Genomic DNA, 19,569 nt, shown 5'->3' with positions numbered 1-19,569 from the left:
GCTCACTTCATCGGATGCATTCAGTGAAGTGAGCTGTAGCTCACGAAAGCTTATGCTCAAATAAATTGGTTAGTCTCTAAGGTGCTACAAGTACTCCTTTTCTTTTTGTGAATACAGACTAACACGGCTGCTACTCTGAAATCTGTATATTTGTCTCTGTTCTAATTTATAATGCAGCCATCACCATGTTATAGGCAACATCACAAACGACATGCATGACAACAACAAAGAAGTATTTTTTAAAAAGCCATCTTGGCTTCTGGGCCATTATAGATTGGCAAAAGAATTTAAGGGCTGAGCCAAAGTGTACTGAAGTCGGTGGAAATTTTTCCATTGACTTCAGTGGGTTTTGGCTCAGGCCCTAAACCAACATAGAATAAAATAACAAAATGTGATAAATTATATGAAAAGATATTTGTCTCTGTCCCTTTAGTGCCTTTGGATTTAGGGCAGAAGTAATTTTAAGCAGTAAATAAATTAGTGGTCCATGAAATAGCTGATGCTTTCTGAAAAAATGCTGGCAAATAGTCTGTGTGACACTGTCCTAGAAACCTATTTAATGGATTCAAGCCTTGGAGTCAGATTTCAGAGTAACAGCCTTGGAGTGTTGTTACGGGCAAGCACTCTGTATTGCTTGGCCGCTCAAGAGCTTAGCAAAAGCTTTTTCTCCATGGACAGCAAACAGTAGACACATTTTGGCTTTCTGATCACTCTGCCTAAACGGGAGAACAAAACCGCTTCCATGGATGGTGAATTGCCAGCTGTTACAGGGATAGCTTAAAAAGGGACAGACTGATGGATTATTCACTAGAGTGAAGCATAACTGTGGAGTGCACATTTTTTTAACGTACACGCGCTTTAATGGTATTAGTGCTAGGCATTATATTTTTAACCACGGCAACCAGTTAGGTCACTTGGTTAACCCACTAGTTTCAACAGTCTTTTAAAAACAGTAGAATCTGCTTAACTATCACTCCCCAGTGGAAATAGAAATATACCTCTGAGTGATCATATATTTAACAAATCTATTAAAGCCTATGAGGGTTGCAGATGCTATGGGGGCCACTATAATTATAGATATCTAGAGACCAATTGTTTCAGCTTTCACAAATTTTATAGGAATGTGTGAGTCTGAAAATAAACATAGTCAAAAGTCCTAATCATGGAAATTGCTAAATTCCTTTTGCAAGTTGGCAGCACCCTCAGCTCTCATTGATTCAGCATCTTGCATAACTGGGCCCTAAAAATTTTTTTAAAAAAACATCAGAAGATGGCTGATTAATGTTAGTAGCCGTAGCAGCGCAGGGAATCAGTCTTTCATGAAGCAAAAGAAGTGCAGAAAAAGAGGCACAAAAAACTTAGGCTAGCAAGTATCAATTCACATTTGTTAACTGCTGGGAATAGGTGCACAGACACACCAGGTGTGCAATGTGTCCCTTGTCTAGAGCCACTGGAGTTCATGGTAGTGGAGCTGTTCTCTGGCGAGGAATGTATACATTGCAATGTATATAAAATCCCAACCACTGCAACAAATCGCAAAGAAGAAGAAAAAAATCACTAAGAAGAGTTTGTGTCTGGAACATCCTAAAAATGAATAATTAACCATCAGATGGGAAAAGCCGCACCTTGAGAACTTGGGACAGAAATCAGTAGGAGTCTCTTCATTGATTTCAATGGGCTTTTGTCAGGCTGTTGAAGAAGCAAAGTAGGAGTGAAAGGAATCAGCCTTGCCATTAGAAATCAGAAGGTATTCAAATTATTGTAGGGTAGGTTTATAAGACAAATATCAACTTAGTTGTTAAACCAATATTTACATTAACTAAAAGGTGTTTTTAAAATGTTAGGACCTGTGTTACAGGAACTTTGAAACTTTTTGCCATTTTCTAATGATATAGCCAATTCTTTCAGACCTATTTTGCATCATCAATTTGGTCAATCCCCTGCTGGGAAATATTCTAAAGTGGCAGGCTCTATTGAGAGACAACAGCATTATTCATGGAGGGCCAGATTCCTCCATCTTTACTCACAAGCAGTAGTGCCTTCTGGGGTTTCTCATGGAGTAAGGTACTACTCAGTGGTCCTAAATCTGCAAACGCTCATACAGATACTTAACTTTACACATGTGATGAAATAATCCAACAGGACCAGAGTCAATGTGAGTAAGGGTGGCGGAATTGGGACTTATATGGAAATACTGAAAAATTGGTGGATATCTCTACAAAGAAAGATTCTTATCCAGTAAATATTTATTTAACTGCCTAAAGTATTATAACAAATTGCTGTTGTTTCCGTTTAAGTGGTCATGCAGATTGTTAAGACACTAAGTGGCTTCACATAAAATGTAACATGCATTATCTTATATATAATATTTAAAACAAGTATGAAGTTATAAAAAGGAATTACACTAGAATTATTAGCTGGTCTTCTCGAAAATTAGATCAGCCCAGCTATGTCACTCAGGGATGTGAAAAAGCCACACCACTGAGCGATGTACTTAAGACGACCTAACCCCTGGTGTAGTTAAACTAGGTACCACCTCTTGGGGAAGTGGATTAACTATGCCGATGGGAGAACCTATGTAACTGTGTTTTGTATGTGGATGCTGCTTAACAAGAAATATTTTGGATGTGGCATGGTGATCTGATTAATGAAAAGGCATGGTAGTTCTGTGGTGTGTATTATTTAAGACCATAATTACATGAGTTCAAAGTCTGTTCAGCCAATTGGTTTCTAAGTTATATGCAAAGCATTCAATCAGAAAAAAACTAAATGTTAAAACTGCAAAATAAAGCACTTAGAAGTCAGGAAATGCCTTGGTAAAGTTTGTCCATGCAACTTTCACTTTCCCACCGTTCCCCATCATTAGAGTGACTGGGAGATTGGTCCCAAAAGCAGTGGACCACCAAGAGGTGTGTAGCTTTTGTGGGAACCATCAGAAACACAGGGCAATCTGCACTGAGACCCTTTGCCTTTGCAGTGGCTCCCTCTTTCCTGCAGCCCTCAGCCACGGTGTTAGAGAATCCCCTCTCTGCCTTTGCCCCGTAACACCCCTAGAGAAATTGTTCCAAATTACAGTGAGGAAGTGGTTAATGCTGACAGAGTATTAGTAACTTACCTGCTCGAGACCTGTGGGTTTGGTGGGAGGATGATGCTGGAAAGTGGGTATACCTCCAACTCTGCCCCTTTCCATATGATAGATCTCAGGGAGGGGTTTCTGTTCAGGTATGGGCTGGGGGAACACTATTGCAGAGGCAGCAGTCCTCGGTTCCAGCCTGCAAGCAGGGCTTTGCTGGGCTCTCATACCCTCAGCCTGTGGAGGGGCAGGGACCTATGGCTCTGTGTCATTGTTTAGCACAAGGGTTCTTAGCCTTTTTCTTTCTGAGACCACCCCAGCATGCTATAAAAACACCATGGCCCACCAGTGCCCCAGCAACTGTTTTTCTGCATATAAAAGCCAGGACTAGTGTTAGTGGGTAGCAAGCCGGGCAGCTGCCCATGGCCCCACACTATAGGGGGCTCTGTGAAGCTAAGTTGCTCAGGCTTCAGCCCAAGGTAGAGGGGCACAGGGCCTGGGCTTCAGCCCCATGCGGTGGGGCTTCAGCTTTCTGGCCTGGGCCCCAGCAAGTCTAATGCTGGCCCTTGTTGGCAGCCCCCCTGAAACCTGCTCGTGGCACCCCAGAGGACCCCAGACCCTTGGTTGAGAACCACTGGTTTACCACACAATTCATTAGCTTCAGAGAATTAACTAACTTCTTAGATAGGTAGGAGCATAATACCATCAAAAAGGGTGAAGCTTAAATTTCTGCTTTTGGAGAGGATCAATGTTTCTGCTAAGTGACATTTTAAAAGATGAAAAAGTATATTTAAAAACTCAGCTGTATGCTGCAGCATGTAAAGCAGGACAAAATTTGTAATCAACTCAGGTACTAAGAGGGGAAAAAATAAAGTCCATCAGAAAAATATCTCTGTTATCTCAGTATTGCCAGTTCTTGCCATTTTTATCATGAATCTTGTGATATTTGGGGTGTGTGTTTGTTTTTTTTTTAAGTCCCAGATCCTGGATTCATGTAATTAGGTTATGAGAATCTCATCTTTCATTTTAAAAAAAATTAGGTTCCTAGCCCTTACAGTTATAGAGCAAATCTTGAAAACACAATCCCAAGTGACTATTACACTGGGAGGCAAAAAAAAGAATCCCAGAGTTATCATCTTGTGGGGTTTTTTAAAACAGATCTCATGATTAGGTGGGGGACCCAACTCATAAGTTTTGAGTGGAATACTGGTATTGTCTAAAGAGATTTCATTGGGGAAAGAATCTGCCATATTCTCATTATCAGCCCAATATAGGATACAATCCTATTTCCACTGAAGTCAGTAGGAAAACTCTTTTTGAGTTCATGGGGAGCTGGGATGAGCCACGCAATGGTCTAATCATGTGGTTTTCAACCTGTGGTCTGAGAACTCCTGGGGGTCCACACACTGTGCTTAAGTGGGTCCATGAAAGGTTGTCATTGCCACAGAACCATGGTTTTCAACCTGTGGTCCGTGGACCGAGGATGGGCCACAGAATATATATAAGATTTCCAAAGGGTTCTGCACCTCCAGTTGAAATTTTGTAGGGGTCCGCAAATGAAAAAAAGTTTTAAATCACTGGTCTAATCTAAAGAAAACCACCTTGTGCCACCTGGTGGACAAAACTAAAACAGGTTTCAGAGTAGCAGCCGTGTTAGTCTGTATTCGCAAAAAGAAAAGGAGTACTTGTGGCACCTTAGAGACTAACATATTTATTTGAGCATAAGCTTTCATGAGCTACAGTTCCGATGAAGTGAGCTGTAGCTCACGAAAGCTTATGCTCAAATAAATTTGTTAGTCTCTAAGGTGCCACAAGTACTCCTTTTCTTTTTATGGGGAAATAGTTTTACTTTGTGTAATGACCCATCCACTCCCAGTCATAGGGCCTAATCACATCAGCCACAATATCAGAGGCTCGTTCACCTGCACATCTACCAATGTGATATATGTGATATATGCCACCATGTGCCAGCAATGCCCCTCTGCCATGTACATTGGTCAAACTGGACAGTCTCTACGTAAAAGAATAAATGGACACAAATCAGACGTCAAGAATTATAACATTCAAAAACCAGTTGGAGAACACTTCAATCTCTCTGGTCACTCGATTACAGGCCTAAAAGTGGCAATAATTCAAAAAAACTTCAAAAACAGACTCCAACAAGAGACTGCTGAATTGGAATTAATTTGCAAACTGGATACAATTAACTTAGGCTTGAATAGAGACTGGGAGTGGATGGGTCATTACACAAAGTAAAACTTCCCCATGTTATTGCCCCCCCCCGCCCCCGGTTCCTCAGACGTTCTTGTCAACTGCTGGAAATGGCCCACCTTAAGTGATCACTCTGGTTACAGTGTGTATGGTAACACTCATTGTTTCATGTTCCCTATGTATATAAATCTCCCCACCCCACCCCCAGCTCTCCTGCTGGTAATAGCTCACCTTAAGTGATCACTCTGGTTACAGTGTGTATAGTAACACCCATTGTTTCATGTTCCCTATGTATATAAATCTCCCCACCCCCCTAGCTCTCCTGCTGGTAATAGCTCACCTTAAGTGATCACTCTGGTTACAGTGTGTATGGTAACACCCATTGTTTCATGTTCCCTATGTATATAAATCTCCCCACTGTATTTTCCACTGTATGCATCCGATGAAGTGAGCTGTAGCTCACAAAAGCTTTGTTCAAATAAATTTGTTAGTCTCTAAGGTGCCACAAGTACTCCTTTTCTTAAAACTAAAACAGCCATTACCAATAATATCAATTCCCTGCTCCACATATTTGGCCTTAATCGTTTTTTTCTGGTTGGCATGCATGTTATTGTTGATCACTAGACATTCTGATGAATATTACATTAAAATTGTGTTTATACTGTGAATTGTGGGGGAGTTGTTTTCTCTTCTGCTGTAAATTTTAAAAAATATTATAAACACTGAATCCACGCACGTCAGGCTATAATTCCCTTGCACAATTCCAGTGACATTAAAAGCATCAGTGCTTAGGGCCAATCCACGTATCTAGTGGTTTTCTAGCTCAGTGCTCTTTCAAGTAGTATGGTATTGAGCTAGCCTAGTCCTTAAAGGACAAGTGCATGAATGTCAGATTATTCTTGCGTATAAGAGTTGGCTGAATCTGTCGTCATGGTAGGACTCTGATGCTACAGTAGCTCTCAACAGCTACTCCTGACACAACTGATTATCACCACCACCACCAAAACAAACCCCACCCCACCCCCAATCTGGGGGCAGCCTAAGGTGTCTGCTATTTTTGGACATAATTTTTGCGTCCTTCCCTGCAATTAGAGCCATAGGCACCTACGGGGAAAAAAATAGTGGGTGCTCACCCGCCAGCAGCCCCGCTGATCAGCTCCTCCCACTTCTCCCCAGCGCCTCTGGCCCACCGGTGATCAGCTGTTCAGTGGCATGCAGGAGGCGCTGGGGGGGGATAGAGGGAGGAGCGAGGATGGGGCACACTCAGAATCAGAGTGGGGGTGGGAAGAGGTAGGGTGCAGGTGGGCCCTTGGGGGAAGGACTGGAGTGCGGGCACGGCCTGGGGTGGAGTGGGTGTCCAGCACCCCTGGAGAAATCAGAAACTCAGCACCTCTGACTAGAGCAGAGTAGATCCCAATTGCTAGCTGTGATAACCAAATTAAAATAGAATGAATGCTGTGTATTTGGTTCAGGCAAAAGGGATTTCATCAGTCATAAGCGACTGTCTGTTCTTACAGTCTATCTTATAAAGAGTTTAATGTGCCGCCCTATCTGAGACCTCAAATGCACATTAACATTTAGGCTAGTTCCTGCAGCCTTTACTTATGTGAACAATCCTGTGGATTTCAATGAAGCTGATGGAAAGCTCTTAGGATCAGTTCTTTATCAATATTAACATATTCCCTCCAGAATGTGAGGTATGAAGAGTACTGGTTTCAAACCATAACTTTTCCGTCCCCAACGTCTTTGCTCTATCCTGTTAATTGAACTCGCCCTTTCTCTGTCAAGCCCTTTGAGCTTTTACAGCTGTGCCAAAATGTACCCACTGGGTGGATATGACCTTATGGGGCCTCATTTCTCAAGGCTGCCTGCATTTAGTGGAAAATGGGAACTACACATGGAGAAAAGGCCTTTTGCAGATGTCCTCCAACTAATACTGATTTTACCATGCTGCTCCACTTTCCTTTCACCAAGACTGGCTGAAATAGAGAGAGGCTGGAATGTAACAATCTGCCTCCTCTAAGATGGACAATATGGTCACTTTGTTTCTTAGGACAGAAGGGGGTGTTTCTAAAGGTGCCACTGTGGGCGTTCTCCTGGACCTAAACAAGCACAGCCTGGCCTTTTACATAAATGGGCAGCAGCAAGGACCTCCAGCATTTGAAAATGTGGAGGGTGTCTTCATGCCTGCATTAAGCCTCAACCGAAATGTACAGGTAAATCCTTTTCAGTTCCGTCTAACTCGTTCTGCATGTCAACCAAAGGAGAAATTCTACTGCCTGTCAAAAGTTATTGCATGATTGCCAGAGAGAAGAGATTGAGATGCAGTTCTTAGGTGTAAATATGGATTTTTTCCCCCCACTTTGTCTAGTTTTGTTTGCTGACTATATCTGGGCTAGTACCACTTTTTAAAAGAAAATAGTTGGATTTAACCTTTTTGTGTCACATCCCAGATATAGGGAAATGATGCTTTAGAAATAATAAATAGGTACACGCGCACACACACAACCCCAGGATGGCTTTGTTGCTGCTCCACCATCCAGGAAGCAGCAATGTTCTAAGGCCAGCCTCTAGTAAAAGTATTGATATCTAAATACTCTTAGATCTCTTATGTTTGGAGATAATTAACTGCTGAGTAAGTACAATTTCAGCAGCATGATGGTAAATAAAGCTAAGAAAATGTAGGTCAAAGAATGTCTAGTTCGAAAGAGAAGACCCAGTAAGCAATTCATTCACACTCTTTAATTCATGACATTTGGAAACACTTATATATTCTCTGGGATTAATGGTGTAAATGTAATTTATGATAACCCAAGTTAAGGCTCCTTTGTACTCCTAGAATGGGGCCTTAATGTAACTGAGAATTAGATCCTATATGTGCCTTAGCACCTGAAAGGCTGGAGGGTTCATGTTACACCAGCCTGAATCCACAATAACCAAGCGTGGTACCTGTGTGGGTAGAGACTGCTGCACCCCATAAGTCTCTTTCCTCTGACTTGAGTTGCCTGCATGTTGGCTTAACCCCAGTTTGTTCCTCTTTTTCTGCAAGGGTAGAGAATCCTTCATTCAAGGGATGTCGCATGACAGCAATAAACTCCCACTGTCCAGGCCCAATTACAGCTACATTTATACTAGGTACTGTTCACTGAAGGAAGGAAGGACTTAGAAGTTGCACTAATAGTGGTCTGGGAATTGAAGTTAAAAAGGTCAATGACTGGTAGCTGTATTCTTATAATCTGTTTATTAGCAGTGTCTCAGTTCAGCGTTGTTCCTTGAAGCTGGTAGCCTCTCTTGGCTGTTCCCTCTGAAGTCCTTGTGTCTCCCCCTTCCACAAAGGCCCTTGTACAAAGGAGCAATAGCCTTTTCTTCTTCCCAGTGGCCACCTCCTATGGGGTGCACTAGGATCCCCGTGTACTGGACCTCCCACTGGTAGTGAGCAGGTGGGCCCTGGACTGCACTGCAGTTTGTTCAGACAGGGTGAAATTCACCTGTGGTGGGAATAGCTAGTGCAAGACCCTCCACATCACTTACTCCCTTCAGAGGAGCTACTCTGTGAGTCCACCGGCTGTACAGAAGTTCTTGTGCATGCCCTACGTGCCACAGGAAAGATCTCTGAACTGGCTATATGAAGGCTTGGAAGATTACATTGGAGCGGGGCTGGGGTGAGGCTGCAGATCCAGGTGATGTGAATCCATTGGCCCCAATACCCTGCGCAACTGGCATGGAGGGGCTGTGGCTGCTAGTCCAGCCCATAGACGGGGTAGTAGTAACTTCTGGAGTCTGTGCAGCAGCTTTACACCCTGGGCCTGCGTTGAATTTCCCATTCGGAGCTGCAGTGCTCAGCTTTTTTGAAAATTGGGTCACTTTCTAAGTGCCTAAATATGGACTCAGGCACCCAGCAGGTGTTCTGTGAGTGGAGTGGAGTAGAGCACCCAGTACAGTGGGGCCCTGATCTCTGTATAGGGGCTCTAGGCACAACTGTAATAAAGGTAAACAAAATTCTAAGAATTACACAGCCTTTCAGAAATAACTCCGTATGGCATGTTGCAGAGTAGGTAGGTATTTACAGCCAGTCACATCAAGTTAACAAAGAGATTAGACACCCAGACTTTATTAATAATAATTCAAAATACTCCAAACTATCACAATGACTCTGCATGTGCTGCTTATTATATTAATAACATTTTAATAATTTGTTATTAATGGTGCCCAAATATGCCAATCAAGATCGAGATTCCACTGGATTTTTTTTTAAAGATATGATCTAGTTCAAGCAGGAATTATTGTGGGGAACTTCTGTGGCCTGTGTTATACAGGAGATCGGGCTAAATGATCACAATGGTCCCTTCTGGCCTTGGAATCTATGCATCTGTGTACTAGGTGGTATACTAAAACACAGAAAGACACAGGTCAGATTTTCAAAGGTTCTGAGACACCTCAAGATGCAGATAGGCACCTATTGGTATTTTCAAAAGTGCCTAACTCCCATTTTCCACATGAAAATCCCACTAGGCACCTATCTGTGTCTTTAGGCATCTAAATTCCTTTAAAAATCTAACCCATAGTTCTTCCCCCACTGATGATACAATCTAAATAGACCAGACAGACACAGGGTACTAGGAAAATGACACTGACATTACGTGGCTTGTTAGGGCCTTTCTGGCAGTTCTAGTGCTGCAGTCCAATTCCCCCCATTGCCCAGGTGCCCCAGCCAGTCTGCTAGAACCCTTTTGTGAGTTTAAGCTTGTGAGAGCTCCTGGGAGGCGCTCAGATCCTACAGTGATGGATGCCATTGTCAGAACTCTGGTAGACGACAGCGGTGTCAGGCTATGGTGAGACCTGTAAAACCTCTGTGTCCTACACTGACAGGGTCGCAGGGAAAGGTCTACAAGACTCTGCTTTGTATACCTGAGGAGACCCTCTCCCCAGTCCACTTTCCACCTGCCTCATAACCCCTTGGGCACCCATTCCATCTGGGGTCACCCTTCCTGCTGACAAGAAGCAGCTGGCTCAGTGGTGGCTGATAAATGGTTGCTAGCCTTGGGAAGAGTCACAAACACCTGGCAGCTAGACTCAGGGCAGCTCTACGCTTACCAGTGCAGCTGCGCCACTGTATTGCTTTAGTGAAGATACCACGCTACTACACCGACGGGAGAGCTTCTCCTGTCAGCGTAGTTAATCCACCTCTGCGAGAGGCAGTAGCTATGGCGGCGGGAGACGCTCTGTTTACTTCGTGGATTGTTCACCCCCCTGAGCGACGTAGTTATACCAATGTAAGTTTGTAGTGTAGACCTGACCTCAGGGGAAGAATCATTTGTACGTTGGTCCTCCCCTGGTGACATTAGCTTTTCACCATTAACCACATATTCTTGGCCTTCACAAACTCTCTATACTAAGGATGACCCACTTTGTATTTTAACTAAGCAGTTATTTCTTTTCTGCACAGGTGACTCTGCACACAGGACTGGAAGTACCACAGAGTGTAAGACAGCCAAAGCTGCCCAGTAACTAACTGAGCTCCTGCTGCCTAACCCTATGCTGGATTTTGTAATCTTTCTAAATACAATTTGTCATTATTCGCTGTCAGTAGAAAAGCAGTGTCATCCCTAAATTAGACTAACACTTATGCAGAACATTGCTAATTAGCACTGTGTGATCTGATAATTAATATTAATCCACATCCATTTTTAGTTTTACACTGGTAACAAGAATGCTTCTAGAATGGGGTGTTTTATTACAATAGGTGTGCATTCCTGCATTTTAGTACAAAAGCACATATATACAGCACACTACAGACACATAGTGACAGCTAAAATGAGCACATTTTCCCTTTCATAATTGGATCTGCGCTTCACATGATTATTGTGAATGGATGATTAATAGTGAGGGCAATTAACCATTAGAATAATTTATCTAGGGAGGTGATGGATTCTCCATCACTTGAGTTCTTTAAATCAAGACTGGTTATCTTTTAATAGCTATGCTATAGTTCAAACAGAAGTTATGGGCTTGAAGCAGAAATTACTGGGAGAGATTCATTGCCCTGTGTTATGCAGGAGGTCAGACTATGTGATCATAATGGTCCCTTCTGACCTCAAATGCATTTATGAATTATGCTCCCACTGACTTCAGTGGCAACAAGATTAGGCCCTAGGTACTTTTATACAAAATTAGTGCTCATTTTAGTTAGCACTAGGATATATACCTAGTGAGGGTTAAAACTGCTCAGTAAACCTTAGTGCTTCTCATTTCAGTGTGACTGCAGTGGCTTTTGGTCTCACAAATGGGAGAACTCATTTCAGTTACCTGCAACAATCGTCTTCTGAAAAGGGAGCAGAGGAGAGTCCAGTGAAATCACAGATGTTTCTTTGAAAATGGTATACACAAAATAGACTGTGTTGGGAAGAGGAGTGATAGCCTTGATCCTGGTAGGTGCTGAGCACCTGCAGTGCCCGTAGATTTCACTGGGAGTTGTGGATGGGCAACATCTCTTGGGATCAAAGGTCTTAATTTTCTACTCAGCTGGGATGAACTAATTAAGGCCCTGATCCAGCAAAGCACTTAAGCACATGCTCAAATGCTTTGCTGAACTGGGGCCTAAGAATCTGGTAGGTTTTGACTTTGTCCTGCACCTCAGGAATTTTGTGGTCATCTGAAACATATGAAAATGAGACGCCTTGTCAAATGGCGTCCACAAAAGTAAGTGACTGATTGGCTACTGACGGTTTCAATCCATGGCAAAACTAGGCAGCACCTTTGCCAGCATGCAGTCAGAAATTGAAAATCAAAATATTTACTGCTTTCTCTCTCGCAACAAAATAATGTGTGCATGTGTGTATTTTGCTGAGGGAAGAGTGGTTAACTGAGTTAATTTATAGTAGCCAGTCCCAACAGATTGCATCATGACACTGCACCTAGAACTCTGCCCTCATGATCCAGCCTAAACGTGGTGCTAATAGACAGAAACACCAGAGCCCGCTGCATACTATTGTTATACTATTTCCTTTGTAATCATGCTTCCTACACGCACACATATCCGTACACATACACATGTGTATGACCATGCCCTTTATATATATATAATGGCACACAGATTTTAATATGTTGTGTGGTCAGTAAACCTGAAAAGTAATTTTTAAACCAGCTCACTGCCTTGTGTAAAACTTTAGGCACAGGTCTATCCAAGGAGCTCTTCATGGATGGGATGCTGGAAATAAGGCACATTGCTGCGGGCGCATGTATGATCTCCAGCTTAAGTGCATTCCCCACTACAGGTAATACCAAGTGATGGCAGATTCCAATGTGACAGAGGGTCTTGCACTTCTGGTTACAGGAAAGATGCCATCATAATGAACAGCCATTGGGGAGGGATGAAAAATGGGGTATTAGAGCAAGCCAGAATGAAGTAGTAAGTTAAAAGTAATCTATAACCATCTGTGCAGGATGCTTATTGCCACCCATTCGCTTTACCCAGCCTCCCCTTTTACAGAACAGAAATGTAGCTTCTTTTATATCACAACTGAACTAGAAAGCATAACAGAAAAAAAAACAAAAAAACACCCCTCAAACTGTTAAGTGGAAGAGCAGATATACTTTCCTCCAGGACAGCTATATATTCTATTAGTGCATTTTCAGACACGGAAATAACTGTGGTGTACTAATTTCAGTTTGTTAAACGTTTAACAGAGACCAACTGTTTTTTGGTTTTTTTTTGTCTGTTGTTTTTAAATATCATCTGACCCTGTGCAGGATTTTTTAATTCAGTGGGTCTGTTTTAAGCCTACCTCAGCTAGAATGCTACAGGACCCTGAATTTCCTCTTGTGTGTGCTCGCTGTAAAGTTGTCTTCTGCTAACACAGAAGTTGTAACAGTAGCCTTGGCTTTGAGTACAGCTTTACAGAGCAGCACATGGGAATGATGTGTTTTAAGTTGCATATGGATTTTTATACTACGTAACATCCGGTGACAATTTTTGATACGAGAAAGCACTCCACTTTTACTTTTCTTATTAAAAACAAGAGCACTGCTTGTATAGGGTATAAGGACTGAACTTTTATCTTTACTCCGAATATCTGTGAAGTAAAATTCACATGAATTTAAATCCTTCCAATCCACAACCACTGCCAGATGTTTAAAGTGAATTCTGAAAGGGTTTTGGAATTGCTTTTGATATCTATGTTGTTTTTGTTTTTCATAAGTGCTTCTGTATCATTCCTTGTGTGTCACTCCTCAGGGTGCAGGTTGCAGTTGAAGTTTATTTTTCTTTTTATTAATGAAAAATACAGACTGTTACAGGTTTCAAAGAGCTAATGAAATGTGGTGGGGCAGGCTCCAAATTTGTGCAGAAACACATGGACCTCTCCATTGCTGTTCTCTACATATTCCAGCACTGGTAAAAGTGTGATGCAGACTAGTTTAAACTGCAGTTCCCTTCCAACCTAGAGAAACTGCAAAATGGAGCAGTTAGAAACATATATCCTGTATTAACATTGTCAATTTTAATTAGACTAAGTCTATAGAGGATGAGTCTATTTTTGGTTGCGTATGTGTTTATTTTAAGGACTTATATTTGAAACTAGACCAAGTTGCCCTTATGAAGAAAATTTTAATGACTTAAGCTGCATGCATTTTGGTAGCTTGTCTAATGGGGTAATGAAAAAATAATTAGAAACAGACTATGAGACTAGTTCTGCATTTGAATACACATGCAGAGCTCCCATGGACTTTAGTGGGAATCTCATGTGTGTATGTGAGGGCAAAATTTGTCCCTTTAAGACCAGCACTGCATGAGGAATGAAAGCAATTAACTCCTCTGTTTAGGCTGGAAGTAATTCACTCCACTGTAGATCACTAACACAAGGCCCTTCCATCCACAAAGCCCTGCCGGCTCTGTGTTCCTCTATTCAACATCTGTGCACAGAGGGGAGCCTGTGTCTGTAGAAAGTCGGGGGAGGAAGAGCAATCTCACCTCAGGTGCATATTCCTTTCCCTTCCACTTCCCCCAAGCACCTCCTTGGGGCTGCAGCTCTGCAGGCCTTCAGGGGCTCCTCCAGCTTCTCCTCACACAAGCTGTGGGGCCTACAATTTAAAAGTAAAACAGTCTTTCGCTGAATTAACTCATATTGCCACTACCCCCAACCCCTTCTTTAGCAGGAAGCCCATGGGAGTATGGTTCTCGCAGAAGTTGGGCTGTTGATGGGCCAGGAAGGACCAATGGGGCTGGATGGTAGAGCAGGGACAAGGGAGTCCGTTTGGGATGCCCCTTGCTTCCTTGAGATCTGTGTCGATCTCTGGGGATCATGGGAGATTGAGCTTCCAGCTTCTTGTGTGTGTGTGAAACTCTGCCTCCTGGCTAGCTGGACAAGCATAAAAGTTCTCTCATGGAGTTTCCTCTACTCCCCTGGGACAGATTATCCCAGGTGAGGGTGAGCAAGGCCTTAGGCATTGGAATAAATCTTACCTATTACAGTTTGCCTGCCTGGGTGCAGACTCCACAAGACAGGAGTAAACTGATTTACAGAGTTAAAAAATCTTGACCTCGGAGAGTTTAAATTCTGTTTAAATTAAAAAAAATTAAGGCATTGACTCCTGAACCCACACACCTGGATTGTCTCTACCACTGTGAAAGAAAAACACTACTGTTTAGAGAATAATGAGGGTTCCTTGATTTCCATCATACTGCTGTGTGATCCAGAACATTACCCCTTGTAAACCTTCCTCTCAGTTCTTTCCTCTACAGATTTCCCCTATATGTTCAGTAAAACAGATTAGAAAACTTGTGCGGCTGTAGAAAGTGGAGGGAGAGGAGAATGGGGAATTTCACCTCAGGACCATACTCTTTTCCCCTCCACTACCCCCAGAACCTCTTTGGGTACCAGCTCTACAGGGCCACACACCATTGTCACTGTTGTAGACCTATGCACCCACTATTGGCTTCTTTTAATCAGATCAGTTCAAAAGAAGCGCACACAAAAGTGTTACTACAACCTGATCAGTTTGGATGTGGGCCTGTCAGACAATCCCTTGTTATTTCTCATTATAAAAGGTACACAGAAAGCACATAATATATATCTTTAAAATGTAAATGATAGTGAAGAGAGCTGTGATTTATCCAGAATTTGTAGTGCAATTTGGCTTCTTAAATTTAGAAAAGACAGGTGAAACCAGTGTCGTCTCCCATTATAGCCTATATAATTAAAGAGAGCTATAGAGGACAAATGTACTTATATTGGAATGAAAGAAAAAATTCATGATTACGTATATCAGAGTTTAAGAGGAAAAGTATTAATGTAATTTATCATATACATAATATTCCATCATATTGTAAATAGGAACATTGTAATGTATTGCTGTAGTTGGTTTTTGGCTGGTAATCTGTTGTAGTACTGTAGGTGTTGTGAGGTTTGTTTGGTGGTTTTTTTTTTTTTAAAGTCTAATTAAAAAAGATACCCTAGTTTCTTAGACGTTATAGAGCAAGAAGAAATGTGATATACAGTTTTTTTGCCTTCTTACTTTAATAAGGATAATATTGAATAAACAAGGTTAAAGAGATAAGATCAAGGCTAATCCACCACAAACAAATGCAAGGGACTGTGTCTGAGATTATGATCTAGGGGTGTTTACCAGACTACAGATCTGCTATGCCTACCTGGTCCCATGAGAAGGTAAAATGCTGAAAAGTACTGGAGTCCTGCATTCCAAAACAGATAGTTAATAAAGCAAAACTGTTAGGCCTAATCTCAGGCTTTGCCACCTTTGCAGTGTCCTTTTTAATAGCAAAGCAAAGCATTAACCTTGCTGTAGAGTAGTGATAAAACATCTTGGCCAGCTCATTGATGGAAGAGAGATTACAAACTCAGTGAGTCCTTCAGCAGGTTAAAGTAATATATCAAACATTACAAAATTATATGTTCACATGTAAAAGACCTCACTGGTCACTGAAAATAAGATTCTCTGTCTTTTTGTTTTGTTTTAAAGGAAATGAGCTGTTTCTCATTTTTATTGACAGCACTTGTTTGGAATTCCTCTGACCAGTAATGCTGGTTATCCACATGAAACAGAAGGGGAACTTCAAGCACAAATCTGTTTAAAATACATACAGGCTTCTTAGGTGCAGAAGCCCATGCAAACCACAGAGAATAGATGTCCCAGGGCTTCTGCATCCTTGCACAATATAGAAAATGGATGTGTTTTTTACTGAAACAGGTGTTCAGTAGCATTTCTGGGTCAAATGAGCTCATCTGACAGCTATACTACTGCAAGCAAATCCAAGTAAAACAAGATGCAAAACTAAATTCCATGCCACTTGGAGAATCTCCAGTTTTATATAGTGGATCTGTATGTAAACATTTATGGGTCCAGACTGCACTCTCTCAATACAGAAATCATGATGTTAACCCAATACACCATTGCATAAATGCTGTCAATAAAAATATAAAGCTTTCTAACTAATAAATGAAGCACAGCCAGGAGACACAATGTGATGAAATGTTAGAATTAATGCATGAGGTAGGACTGCTGTTTTTTCTCCAATTGTGATATGAAGCATGAAAGACATTAATTTAAATGTTGGCAAAAAAAAGTACAAAGGAACAAAATAACATAGTGTTCACATCTGGTTAAATAAAAGACCAAACTTGTTTCCTGTTTTCTTCCTAGGCATGACATTTTTACTTTTATAATTTCCCATAGTTTCCATCAATTGTAGCTGGTGGAATATACATCACTTCTGTATATGTACATCACCAGATCAAGAGGAAAAAATAAACTTTTTATAATTTTGTACCTGTAGCAAAAGTTTGTATTTTTTGAACTGGAAACAAAACTTTTTTTGTCTTTTGGTCTAAGTCTGACTGTATTAATATCCTTTTTGGAAAACGTGACGTATGAGTTTATGCTGTTTTACAGTTTTTAAATAAATTCTTAATACACTGCCAACAAATTCATTGATGGTGCCTGGTTTACTGTTACAGATAAATGGCTGTTATAAAGTTCAAGTTGCACTCGTACAATGCAACCAACAATTTGGGAAAGTTAGCAGAAGAACCTGCTGATTTAATGATAGGGGAAAGCTGAGGAAATTCATCTTCATCACACAATTATTCATTTCCTGGTTTAGAACGCTTATTAACTTCCAAGGCAGGGAATGAATCCTCCAGTCAGCTGTGTATTTTTGTATGGTTTGCATTGAACATTTGTGAAGTGTATTCAAACATGTTATTTAGCTCAGTCTATGGCTAAGACTTTTGGATGGTTTCCTACTCTCCAGAATTTCTCAAATAAATTATTGAAATAGGCAGGGTACAATAGTAATTGTAATACTATGAAAGTAGGTGACCTGATTGCCAGAAGCTGGGAATGGAAGACAGGGGATGGATCATTTGATTACCTGTTCTATTCACTCCCTCTGAAGCACCTGGTATTGGCCACTGTCAGAAGACAGAATACTGCACTGGATGACACAGTATGGCCATGCCTTTGATCTGACACAGTATGGCCATGCTTATGTTCTTAACACCTTTGGGCTCTACAGAAGTCCTAGTGCATGCAAGAGGTCTTGTGTGTGCAGGAACTGTACAGTTCCTTAAGAAGAGAAGTGGTTTATACTGTAGGGTGTACTAAGCCTGCAACCACATATAAAGTACATGAAACTGCATATTCAGGCCAGCAAGGGACTGAGAAATGCTGTGGAGGCAGCAAACTTAGCCCCTGGGGAAAGGAAAGTACCTCACATTGCTTGTGAGGCTTCCACAGTTATTAATATTATTAAGCAACGAGCTCTGGTGGGAACACCTTGGCAGGAGATGGTGGCTGGACTCAAGCATAAAGACGGGGTAATCACAGCATCGGCGTAGTGTTCTGTAGGAGACCTAGGTTTGATGCCCCACTCCCTGGCTCCACAGGCTAGCAAAAGGTGGGTGGGGAAGAAACAGGTGTTGGAAGAGGGAAGACTCAGTAGTGATGGCTGCAGCCTTTCTGGGGATTGTCAGAGAGCTTGTGGTTAGGATGTGAGGGCTGTAAGGTAGAGCAGTTAAGGAAAGGGAACCTCTCAATTCTAGCAGGATGCAGAGATTCCCCCTCCCTCACCCAGGAAGAAGGCAGAATAAAATAAGTTATCACCTTTCTTTTGCTACTAGTCCGGTCAGTACTGGTTGTACACCGCTCACATATTGTGTTTTCTACCACCAACACTGTCTCTATTGCTGTTCCATTGCAAGAGCCTACCCCACCCCCTGCCATACATACAGTTTGAAAATTACAGCCATATAGGAAATCAAAGAAAACAATAAATGCACTGTTCAAGTTGCACAGTGAAACATTCAAGTCAGCATATGACAAAGGACAGGTGAGGTAATCTCTTTTATTGGACCAGCGTCTGTTGGTGAGAGACACAAGCTTTTGAGTTTACACAGAGCTCTTCTTCAAGTCAAGAAGTGCTCTGTGTAGCTCGGAAGCTTCTCTCTCACCAACAGAAGTTGGTCCAATAAAAGAAATTACCTCCTCTTTGTCTAATATCCTAAGACCGACATAGCTACAACATTACATGCAAAGTACAGGATGAACATGCAACCACCCACTGCCCCCTTGCATCCGTGCATTAGTTACATGTTTTCTCAATACAATATGAAATGCATAAAAAAGTTAAGGTTTCACAGCAATGTTTACTCGGTGGCATTGCGCATTACATAAGTTTCACCATTTTTACTTAACAGCAATTAAAACTACATACTGTATTTAACCAAAAACACCAAGTTCTACATATGTGAAATATAACTACCTGAAGAGTTGCTGTTGAAACGTTATACTGACAAACAGTATGAGTATATGAGAGCTTTCGGTCATAATACAAGAGGAAGAATTAGGCTTGTGTGTTCAACCTTTTGCATTTCCTGAGTGTAATGCTTTTATGAGCAACTATAACATTGTTGGTTTTGGCACTTAATTTTCTAGGGTTTTTTCTGTAGGGAGGAGAGGGATTATATAAAGAAAAAAAGTTGCATCCCTGCTGCCCAGCTCCTTAACAGATCCCACAAGGTCTGCACTCCAGTTCTGCAAAGGTTAGGAGCTCCGTATAACTGAAGCTTTGCTCCTGCATAAATTTTAAGATGGCTCCACCCCTATAAGCTTCCTAAGCTCACTAGGGTCTAAGCATCCATAAAGTTCAAGGGATCTAAGCAACTGAAGCCAAGGAAAAAAGCTTGAGCTACCTTAACTCAAAGGTGGAGCAGAGAAGAAGTGGGCTGGGGCGTTTGGCAGTGAATGTGAAAATTCAAGTTATAACGTAG

General features: G+C 41.7%; 1 protein-coding gene across 6 annotated transcripts in view; it reads left to right on the top strand.

Moving 5' to 3' along the window:
* The window catches only part of TRIM67 (tripartite motif containing 67), a 60,224-nt gene extending 43,022 nt beyond the window's left edge, over nucleotides 1-17,202 (top strand). For 4 of the 6 annotated variants that reach the window (XM_073338012.1, XM_073338010.1, XM_073338011.1 and 1 more), the window contains exons 9-10: nucleotides 7,338-7,500; nucleotides 10,731-17,202. In XM_073338012.1, the coding sequence (XP_073194113.1) occupies nucleotides 7,338-7,500; nucleotides 10,731-10,796 (229 nt within the window). In that variant the 3' untranslated portion in view covers nucleotides 10,797-17,202. The remainder of the gene's footprint in view (nucleotides 1-7,337; nucleotides 7,501-10,730) is intronic. The other 2 variants (XM_073338015.1, XM_073338014.1) reach the window with 2 other exon arrangements.
* Nucleotides 17,203-19,569: the final 2,367 nt, after the last annotated feature.

The sequence above is a fragment of the Lepidochelys kempii genome, chromosome 3, assembly GCF_965140265.1.
Source record: "Lepidochelys kempii isolate rLepKem1 chromosome 3, rLepKem1.hap2, whole genome shotgun sequence".
In the NCBI taxonomy this organism is placed as follows: Eukaryota; Metazoa; Chordata; order Testudines; family Cheloniidae; genus Lepidochelys; species Lepidochelys kempii.
Note: the sequence above shows the minus strand (reverse complement) of the source record. Positions and strands in the feature narration are given on the sequence as shown.